The 11,845-nt window shown below is 32.6% G+C and overlaps 1 protein-coding gene across 7 annotated transcripts in view; it reads left to right on the top strand.

Annotated features, from left to right (window-relative positions):
• The window catches only part of mef2cb (myocyte enhancer factor 2cb), a 130,223-nt gene extending 124,349 nt beyond the window's left edge, over positions 1-5,874 (top strand). For all 7 annotated transcript variants that reach the window (XM_056458393.1, XM_056458391.1, XM_056458392.1 and 4 more), the window contains 2 exons: positions 1,597-1,732; positions 3,074-5,874. In XM_056458393.1, the coding sequence (XP_056314368.1) occupies positions 1,597-1,732; positions 3,074-3,437 (500 nt within the window). In that variant the 3' untranslated portion in view covers positions 3,438-5,874. The remainder of the gene's footprint in view (positions 1-1,596; positions 1,733-3,073) is intronic.
• The last annotated feature ends 5,971 nt before the right edge of the window (positions 5,875-11,845 follow it).

The following is an 11,845-nucleotide window of genomic DNA, read 5'->3' on the forward strand; positions in this document are numbered from 1 at the left end:
CATTTTTGCATTGTGTACATATTTTATATTGTTAGCAGAAAGTTGTATATATTTTACTGTAAAGAAATACATATTATACATTACTTTTTGTACTTTTATCTATCTATCTATCTATCTATCTATCTATCTATCTATCTATCTATCTATCTATCTATCTATCTATCTATCTATCTATCTATCTATCTATATATACATAATAACTTAATAACTCATTTCTAATAACTGATTTATTTTCTCTTTGCCATGATGACAGTACATAATATTTGACTAGATATTTTTCAAGATACTTCTATACAGCTTAAAGGACATTTAAAGGGTTAACTAGGCAGGTTAGGGTAATTAGGCAAGTCATTGTATAATGATGGTTTGTTCTGTTGACTATTGAAAAACAATATAGCTGAAAAGGGCTAATAATATTGACATTGAAATGGTTTTTAAAAAATTAAAAACTGCTTTTATTCTACCCAAAATAAAACAAATGAAACAAATATTTCTCCAGAATAAAAAAAAATTTTGTCAGACATACTGTGAAAATTTCCTTGCTCTCTTAAACATCATTTTGGAAATATTTAAAAAAAGAAATAAAAATTCAAAGGGGGGTAATAATTCTGACTTCAACTATATATATATATATATATATATATATATATATATATATATATATATATATATATATATATATATATATATATATATATATATATATATATATATATATTATTTTTATTTTTTACTTAAAATAAAAAAGATATTGTATTTTATTGCAGATAGTTGCCAGGACACTATTTCCTATCTTTGTTAAGCTTAACTTAAAAACTTGAAGTTTATTTACTCATTTAAAAGTAGATTACAGTAAAATAGCAAAGTTACATTTATATACATTTCAAAAGTAGTTACATTTATAAATGAAACACATAATAAAATTGCTGATGTATAATAAAAACTAATTTATCCCAAAAAAAAAATGTAAATCAAAATAGCTCTGGTTATATCATTATTAATAAATAAATTAAAACATTTAATTCAATATAATATAACAAACTGTATATAAAATAATATCAAATATAATTAATGCACTGGGTTAAAATAATGTACTTACCACTTACTGTAAATATACATAAAATTAAGTGCATTTAATTATTTTAGCATTATAATTTCACTCTGGGCTTAGTTATGAACAGACTCTTATTGATCTGTTGTCTGTTCTGCATTTAATAAAGCAATTATGTTAAAAAAGCACAGAAAACCATGCACAACCCTTTAAATCCTTGACAGTAAAACCTTGTTTGCCTAACATGTTTTTTTTTCTCTCTCTCCTTGTAAGTTTTGTTTAAAAATGTAATTTCCAACTAAATTAAATAATAGCCTTTAAAATAATAAAATAAATAGATTAACATTCCTCTATCTGTGTTATTAGATTGTATCTTAATGTTTTAGATGATGTATTATTTGATTAAATCCAGCCTTATCTCTATGACTTGATTATCCTGCAAGTAATAGCTCTGTCTCTCCAGCAGGTGGAGACAATGTTCTTCTAAGTAAGCAGCAGTGTGTTTTTGTACGCAAATGTTAACCCTAGTCATGTTTTTTTTGTAGAATATTCCCTGAGCAGTGCGGATCTGTCATCTATATCTGGCTTTAACAGTGCCAACACACTTCATCTGGGCTCAATGAGTGGATGGCAGCAACATCAGATCCAGAACATGCAGCACTCTGCACTCAGTCAGCTGGGGTGAGCCAAATGCACACACACACACACACACTTCCAGTTTTCTTTCTTAAGGTCCTGGTATACTAGCAGCAAGGCTCTTATTCATTATTAGCTTAGTGGTCAAAATTTTAATAAAAAAAAAATTGAATTACTGAAGTAGTGTTAAACTGTTCGTAAATGTCTGGACACCGTCTGCACGTACCTGTCAACACTGGGATGTGAAAATAAGGGATCTCCCATACACCCCCCTCCAAATTACCTAAATTACTAAATATGTTCATCTGGATCATACTGTTTCACTGTAAATATACGATCAGTAATAATTTTTTATTATTGTTGTTACAAGGGATAGAATAAATAGCAGACATAAGAAAAATCAGCAAGTTTAGCCTATTAAAATTAATATAAAGAAATTATCAAATTCATTTCAAGAAGTTATCAAATTTCATTAACTCTGTAAGATCTGAGATGTCAAAAATTAGGCGGAAAATTGAGATGTTTATTAAACCATCCAGCAAACAAATTTTTGCCATATACATTTTTTTCATATTTATTTTGTGTCACATTTGATACGTCAGGTGTTTGTGCAACGTTTTGCTCACAACAACTTCATTTAATGACATTTTGACAACAGAGAATATTTCAGGCAGTTTTTCCACTTTGTTTTTACCTGTTAATTTTATCAAATCATATACAAAACGTTTTTAAACAAAGTATTGATCAGGTGATAATATATAGGTCTTAGAAACTTGAGTATCAAATATGATACGTGTGGCTCTATAGGGATAAACATTTCTTTATTGTATAATTTAAACATGATTAAGAGCAGCGAATGAATCTCTCATTTAGATTTTCTGTTTAATTACGTTAAATAACAGAGGTGTCACTTTAAAACTGCACAGATCTACAATGAACGCATTCGGTTGCTTTCCTAATTATGCTCATTTAAGACAAAATTTGTTGTGTAAAAGACAAACCAATCACTCCGCAATAGCCATCCATACAGGAACAAGTCAGCGGTACCCCATAGAGTTTGTTTTACATACAAAATGCAGCCATATGTACCCACGGTTCTCAAAAATGTAGCCATGGGCATATATTCCCAATTACCTGTGTTGCAAATATGTGCAACTTTCTCTATATATATAATATATAATATATAATATATAAATAATATATATATATATATAATATAAAATAAAATAAATGTCTTGTTTTAATATGTTCACAAACTTTCATTCTGCAGTAGTTTTGTATAATTATTGTTATCCGATGTCACTGTTTTGATTGTATCTTTCACACAGGAGTGCATGCGCACTTATTCTGATCCATAACCCCCTTCATTTCCTTTCCTTCCTACAGAAATTGCTCTAGCTCTCACTTATGTCAGGGTTCAAATCTGTCCCTGCCCTCTACTCAAAGCCTGCACATCAAGTCCGAACCTGTTTCTCCTCCTAGAGATCGATCCAGCAGCACCACACCAGGCGGCTACGGCCAGCTACCATCCCACCAGCAGCACCAGGGCCCGACCCCGCAGGGGCGACAGGACTCGGGCCGCTCTCCGGCCGATAGTCTCAGCAGCTGCGGCAGCTCACACGAGGGCAGCGACCGCGACGAGCACCGTCCCGACTTCCACTCGCCCCTAGGATTGGGCCGGCCCGGCCTGGACGATCAAGACAGCCCGTCCATCAAACGCGTCCGCCTCTCGGAAGGGTGGGCCACATGATAAGCGATAGCCCCCTTGGACAGACCCGTCCGTGTTCTTGACCTCCCCGTGCGAAACGCCGCTACACGTTCTTTCTGCCGATTCTGACTAGTCACAATCATTGCTCTCCCCTATTCTCTGGTTTGTAGTAGAGGGGAGGAAGTGCTCTCTGTAATATTTTGATTATTAATTATTATTATTATTTGATCAGAGTGTTTCTGATATACATATTGATGTGATTGACGGGTTTTCAGGGAGGGTTGGAGGACTAGTAAAAGCGGGTTGGGGAGGGTTTAGTGGGCGGGGCTACTATGCATAACTTGTGCAGTGTGTGGAATACTATGTAAAGAATTACCATATATGCATATATATTTACACGTTGTGTAGGTGTACATGTATGCAGAGTAACAAACCAACAAAAAGTGTCAGGTACTCTTGGATCTTTTGTTTTGTTTTGTTTTTGTAAAGTACTTGCCTCAGTGACGTTGAGCACAGCAGAGAGCGTTTTTCACTGAGGCGACAGCTTAGCTCTTGAGTTGTTGTACCAGTACAGTATGTACAGATTCCTTTTACCTGTTTTTTTCAGTGCCACTCTTTTCAGAGGGCGCCTTCGCTAAATGTATGTTATGGGTGACAATGTCATGTTGCAGGTTCAACGTATTGTACATAGAGACAAAACGCTGGGGAACGATAAAGGTCAAATTTCACACAAACAAATCTGTTATGCAAGAATTTCGAAGGATTGTACATATATATGTGCAGGTTCCTTGGTTAATTTATGGGGAAAAGTAGTATTTCAGGAAAAAAGCTCTCCTGCAGAAGGAATATAAAAATAGCAGGACAGAGTTGTGGAGATGAAGGACTTTAAGAGCCATTGATGACATTTAATCCTAGGACTTGCAGTTGTTGTTCAGTATTAAAAGACGAAAACGAGAAAAAAAAATGTATGATACACTTGCTTATATTTTCATATCAAAAAGGAATACAATGCAAAGCATTTTTGTGGCTTTTTGTAGTTTATAAGAGCCAGAATGTGTTTTGATAGCTTTGCTTATATGAAAAGCGATAGTAAAAGAAGGAGAAACCTTGGGCTTTTCAACCATAAGCCATGAAATCTGAGACAGTGAATTCTTGCTTTGCTCAATGTTCTCTCTCTCTCTCTCTCTCTCTCTCTCTCTCTCTCTCTCTCTCTCTCTCTCTCTCTCTTTGTAAAAGTTTTGTTTTTAAACGTGTATTTCTAAGTATAATGAATAATAATATTAAGAATCTTTTCGAAAAAAGATGTGAAATTAACATGCTTGTGTATAGCTTTCTAATATATGAATATATATGATTAAAAAAATTATGGTCAAATCTTTTTTTTTTTGTTCCCTCTTGCAGTGGACATGCTAAATGTCTTCTTTTTTTTAACTTTCCCTCCACCGGAGTCTTTCAGGAGCAGAACATGCTCATAAATACTCCCCTCCCTTTTTTTAAAGCACAAGATATTTTCTGGAACATTCACAAGCTTTTCAAGTTTCCAGTGTCACATTAACCGACATTGCACTGAAGATTTTCTAATATAAGACAGCACAGTCATAGATACCTCATGACTGCTTGTGTAAGCTCGTGTCATCATTTAGTGGATTGTGATTAGTTCTGTTCAATTGATATACATATCTATCATTGTGCATTCTGTGATTTTGACAGGACATATGTTAGATGTTTTATTTTTTTCTACCAAAGACAAACAGTGATGTTATGTTTGCTGATCCATATTCTTTTTCTTGGTTTGAGACCATTGTGTTTCTTCACGAGTTGTTCATGCTAGTGGCTGGTACCTCTGACTCACCCTCCCAGTGCCTCAGATTACCTTTCAATCAGTTGGTCTTGTTGCGAATCGGGGGACGTTCTCCTTTAACTAACAAGTGTATAGTATTGTGAAAAAAAAAATGCCATTGTTTGATGTTCTATAGATTTCAACTGTCCGTATATGACTCTCCGGTTATTTTGCTATTTTAATTTTCTTTTCTAGATTTTTTTGGTTGATCTTTTCTGTTTCTCTCTCTCTCTCTCTCTCCATCTCTCTCTCTCTCTCCCTTTCTCTCTCGAGTGTTGTTTCCATTAAGTATATAAATTACAAAATAAAAAAACTGAAAAAAAAAATGCTGAAAAACTCTGTAGTAACAATGTAGCTTGTATAAACCTACAAGGGGTAAGGTGGAAAGAAAGTGTCTTTTTTTTGTTTTCTAACCAGGAGAAAGAGGCTTTCAGCGGCACAAGCTGGACTTTGTCGCCACTTGAAGACAAGATGTCATTAAATTAAAACCACATCTCTGTATCTCAAGGGACTTGATTCAGCTGTATGTAGTAAAAAAAAAATAATGTATGGAATAAAAATTGTTTCTCCTGCTGGGACTAAAAAAAAGGTATTTGTATTTTGCAGAGAATTCAGTAAAGTTACTGGCTTTCTTAGTTACACAGACGTCCTGGTGTGATTTTTGTTGTGTTCTATCCCTCGCCTTTGTAGGATATATTTGTGAACATGTGCGATTTCTCTAAAACAAACAGTTTTTCTTTCTTTTTTTTGCACAAACTTTTCATTTATGCAGACTTTGATCTTCTATATTTTCAAACAGAGGTTAAAATAGACTAAAAACAAGGTTTTACTACTCATTTAAATACCATTTGGTATAACTGAGTATTAGTTAACTTTTGATTCATATTTATTCTGGCTTTTACATCCTGTCACACATTTAAACATTACAGAACACTTATTTACAAAGATTGGCATTCATTTACATACAATGCTAACTGAATCAATTTTACACACTTGATAGTCAGTATTGTCAGTTTAGATCTTTATTTACAGGTAAAGTAGTTGTTACTGCTTGTTTATTTAGTGAAGTTGTGGGTCTGCATCAAATTTCATTTCCTGCCTTTTAGTAAATCTTGGCCACGTTGGTATATTTTCTGATTTAAAGGGATAGTTCACCCAAAAATTGTAATTTCTTAATTAACTATTCTTAATTATTCAATATATAGAAGGCTTTTTCCAATAATATATCAGGATATCAGCGGGGTCTTAAAATCCTCAAATGTCTTTTGACAAATTATTTAATCTCAAACGTGTAGGTTTTATGCCTTAGAAAGTCTTAAATCTACTGAAATGTTGTGTTGTAGGTCTTAAATCTTTTTTTACAAGTCTTAATTTCCTTCGTTCGTGTAACCCAATCTGGCCATTAACACCTATACAATCACCAACAACCCATCTCAATAATTTTTTTTTACTTATTATTTAAAAAGAGCATTTAATTACTTTCCTCACAGTAACATTTGATTAAAAGTCCTCCATTTGTTTACTGCTGAGGATACTGACCTGACCAATGTTTCAAACAAAATTATTATTGTTGTTGTATTATTAAATGTATTAAATTTTAATAATTTTTTGATATGGCAAGTGAAAATATTTTCTATCTAGGGTATTCAAAAAATAATAATCCTTAGCATTTAGCCCTGTACAAGTCTAAAATTTCATTCATAATGTTTTAAAAATGTCATAAAAAGTCTTAAATTTAACTTGGTGAAACCTGCAAAAACCCTGATATATTTATATAATTATTATTATTTTATGTTTATTTTTGAGACAAAGTTCTTAGTGCTTTAGGAAAGCTAAAGTTAAAAGCTTAGTGTTTAAAAAAAGCATATACTGGGGAAAATAAAGTAAACCTTAATCTCTTGACATTACAGTAAGGCCTTTAGGGAAAACATTGAGTCTATGCTAGAACATTTTAGACCTACCCTTATTTATTTATTTATTTATTTATTTATTTATTTATTTATTTATTTATTTATTTATTATTTAATACCTTAAATTTACAAGCTTTTAATCATTAGTTCATCAATAGTGTGGCTTTTATGTGATATCAAATATTACTTTGTTTTGGTGATCTTTGATTAGATTTTATGCATATATCCTGGTAGGCCCATGTGTCTTTTACCTCTATCTACTTTCATCTTGACTTTCAGATGCCATTTTTAAAGGTGCTTTATTAAAATAAAGCATTAAGCAGGATTCCATTGTTATGCCTAGACCTCAGTCTTTCTAAAGGTGTCACAGGTATTTATTTGCCTGTATGGTCTGACTTAAAGAAATCTTCATTACTTAATCTGACGTTAAATAGTCAATTTAATCAGCAATTAGCACGTTGTTTCCTACTCTCTTTTAACCTTTTTATGGACAATGTATACATATTTGTCAACATCTTTGACAGCAAGAGTCTGTTAGAAATAAAATGTGAATTGACCGCTATCAGATACTTTAACCAATCATAATGGTTTCTGTTGCGCAAAACATCCATATATGGAAACCGGAAGCTTAGAAGATGATTAGGCGTTTTCGCGAATTTACAAAATTGTAACGACTACGACTTCTCACCACGGTCACCTGTCAGAACTCACAAACACAGCCTCAAACCTTATTAAATTATTAACTATGACAGAGTAAAGACACAATGAAAGCAACAGGACTGACGAAAACATGTTAGGAAAGTTATGTTGATCTGAGGCAGGTAAGAACTTCGAAAGCTTTATAACGTCATATATACAAACCATAACGTTATAACAAACCGTATTAGCGTCGCCCTGTGTAATATTGTTTGGTAACGTCGAAAGTGAAAAGTGTACAAATATGGCAATTAATTCGATTTTTTGTGGTTCGTCAGATAAACATTCTTGGAATATTATTGCTTATAATTCGATATCGTATATTTATAGTGTTAGCTGTCGAACAGCAAACATCCAAACAAAGAGCTAACATAACCTATTAGCATAATTTATAGATTTATTGTGTGTATAATCTGTAGACGTTTTGTAATGGCTTATTGAGCTTTAAATTGGCTATATAAATAATGTTAAGTAACCCTGTATCTGAGGTCATCCTATACAGGGGTGTCCAAACTAGGTCCTGCAGAGTTTAGCTCCAACTTGTCTCATAACACCTCCCGGGATGTTTCTAGCAAGCCTATTAACTGCTTGATTACCTGGCTCATGTGTCTATGATTGAGCTTGGTGCTTGGAGTTAAACTATGAAGGACACTGGCCCTCCACGACCGTTTTTGCCTTATACAAATCTTTTGTGAAAAGCCGCTGTACTAAGGAACAATGTCTCATTTTGGCCACAAGATGTCACTATTGTTCAATGTTTAAAAAAGGTGACAGGTAGGATCGTCTATTTGTCTATCGTTATTATTTGATTACATCCACACGCTTCTCTGGTGAAACAGAGATGAACTGTACTACTCACCGTCAGGTCCATTATAACAATAGGCTACATTCATTCTGCACAAATTCGACATATGCTACACATCCACACTGTTCGATTAAACATTCATGTGAATTTGTGTTTTATTTGAATTGCAGTGAACAGGAGGTCTTAATAGATCTCTAAATGCGTGATCACATTATTTGCTATTGCGATGAACTCGTTAAATGTAACATTTTTCAGTCCACTGATAGGCCAATTGCATATATAGGCCTATGAGGACAGTTTTACTCTTCTTATTTATTCTCTATTCTGTCAGACTTATCACTTAAATATTTTAACCGTATAGAACATGCTTAAAATGTAGGTTAAGCATTTTTGAACACACAATGATCAATAAGTCACGACAAAAAGATTATATTTCATCGTTTAATCAAGGGCATTCATTTTCCATCAAACATCCAAATGCATCACAAACATTATATCTCATTTGACTCACACATTCAGAATATAAAGGACAATATCATATAAATGAACACATCAAACGAACGAAAAAAGCTGTGACTCTTACTGTTTATATATATATGTATATATATCAGTTCCCGCAACAGAATTCTAGGTTTAAGGTTTACATTGATAATTAATCGCGTTATTCCTGACCAAACTTAAAACGTTAATGCAGTTTAAGTGTAAAACTAATTATATATAGTTTAAAATCTATAAAATAAATTGTATTAATAGTACGCTAATAATAATAATATTAGTAATATTAATAAAAATACATTTTAAAATAATTGTGCGCGTTTAAAGCGTAATTTGGTAATCCCACCAGCAAATCCATTAAGCCTATTCAATTTCTGCTTCAAGATGCAAAATTATCGGTGATATTTTTATTGAAAATGAACGTGAGCATCAAGCTCCTCCGGATTGAAAACTATAGTTAATTTTAAGTCACTCGGCTTTGGTTTGCTTTTTAAAACATTCATTTTATCTAATTGATGATTTGTCAAATAGTTACATTTCACATTGTTGCGGGTAAAATGGGATAAAAGCTAATCGAAAATTACCAGCCTCGGGCCTATAAAAAATATCTAATATAGCCTATTCTATGTAAAATCAGTAAAGTCAAAGCAGTGTCGGAAAAATGTATTTGGTAATATGCTTTGCAGTCATCATGCGTTTTTGGTTATCAGTTGACTACGTTTTTATTAAGATGAAGCTGTTATATACTAAATCACAACACGCACATTAATACGTTTTTTGGCGGTGTTTAAAACGCGTGTAGCATAAGGTTCATAACTACATAATAATGACTACACTTGTAAAATCTTGCGAATATAGGCTATAGCCCGCGTATAAGAGCATTTTAAAACAGAAAAGAAAAGAACCATCTAAAGTGTCTTATTCTTTACCAACACATTTCATTGCTTTATTAAGGGTGTTGGTTTGCGGAAAGAACATTAAAGTATCTTCTTTGTTTCAATGTTTTTTTTTTTTTATCTGCATAGGGTGTTTGATATAAATGAGAATTTTAAAAAAAAACTAGTTGCAAACATCACTGAAAATGATGATAACCAAGGTTGATGTAGTAAATTACGGGTTTTAACGAAGGATTTTATTCTATAACCCAAATACTTGGATTAACAGTGTGGTTAGCTGGATTTCATTTCCCAATAATTTAAACTTTCTTAGCTAAATGTTTATAATTTAAAGAAAGTTAGTATTTCATTAGCTATCTACTTTGCAGCTTGAAATCGTTGTCAAGATTGTTTTGCTTTTGAGAGAGGACTGTATTCTTATGGAATTATATTAACAAACGTTTAAGGAGAGGGAATAAAAATCCAATATAATTGTAATGATAGATTACTGTGAATTTAAACGTTCCCCATACGAAATAATCGCACTTCTTTCTATTTAAATAGTTCGGGTTTTTTTCTGCTTAAGTTTGAGCATTGCACCACTAGATGTCGCCGCGTGTTACAGAAATGCATCACAACAGCTCAAATTTCATTTCTCACCTTGTATGAATGTCTAAAGAATGAATGGCTGAGGCAATATTTAGAAACGGCTTGAAATCGTTTAGAATATAGTTAAATATATAAATGACGTTTAAAGAAATTATAATATAATCAGTGATTATGATGTTGTATTCTATGGTAAGGATGAAAATGTGACCAGACTGTTTTAAAAATGGGAAGCTATATAGAAAACTTACACGTTTGACGGTTTAATGAAATATTTGTAAATTACCACCGTCGTTCTTAATTATTACATTTTTTTTTGTATTTCCCGTGTTTTTTCCCTGCATTGTTCCCTAAAGCTCAACAATGAACAGAAAACGTGACATTGTATTGAATTACCTGGAAATCAGCCTATCCTCTCTATCTTCCTCCCTATCCATATCACCCTCTTTCAATCACGTTTAACTGACAAGTTTCTACACATTTTCTTTTGTGGCTGATGTTTTATACAATAGTGGTGATGTTAATGATTTTGAAAAGAACGACAAAGAGAACGAGATGAGACTTGTTTACACGCTGATTTATATTTTCGTGTTCCCATTATTTTTACTCGTAGAGTTGGATATTATTAGGATAACATTAAGATAAATTGTTAGCCTACCTGTATTCCCCTCTTTGTCTGTAGCCTATTTATGCGTATCTGACTCGATAATGATGATACACACACTATCGTCTTTTCATAATTTTAAATTATTGGGAAATAAATTATTTTAGGATACTACAAAAATCCTTAAAATATTTTACGTTTAAACTATAGTGTATGCTGACGGCTTGCAGAATGGGTGAAAAAGTGTGGTGTGTTGGCTAAAATGTGAAAAATATCGTTAAATCTTTTTTATGGTCTATTTTATGGACCTCATAACCCCTCTAAAAGTAATTAACACATTTTGATTAGGCTCGCTGGGTGTTGCCACGAATGTCCCTAACTCCAGCTATGTCGAAATGTGTTTAAATATAAACTTTTTATTCGATTATTATTAGACTACATATTATCTTACTTGGTCCAGATAAATAAACGGATGCTTAAAAATGGAATACAGAAAATACTTGGGAGGGAAAAAGATAAGATTTGAAATAATAGATCGTTTTTTGTTCTCCAGTTACAGCAGACAACAAAGAAGTTTGTGTTATCATTTAAGACGTTCGTTGTCCGGATCATAGGAGCT

The sequence above is a fragment of the Danio aesculapii genome, chromosome 5, assembly GCF_903798145.1.
Source record: "Danio aesculapii chromosome 5, fDanAes4.1, whole genome shotgun sequence".
Lineage (NCBI taxonomy): Eukaryota > Metazoa > Chordata > Actinopteri > Cypriniformes > Danionidae > Danio > Danio aesculapii.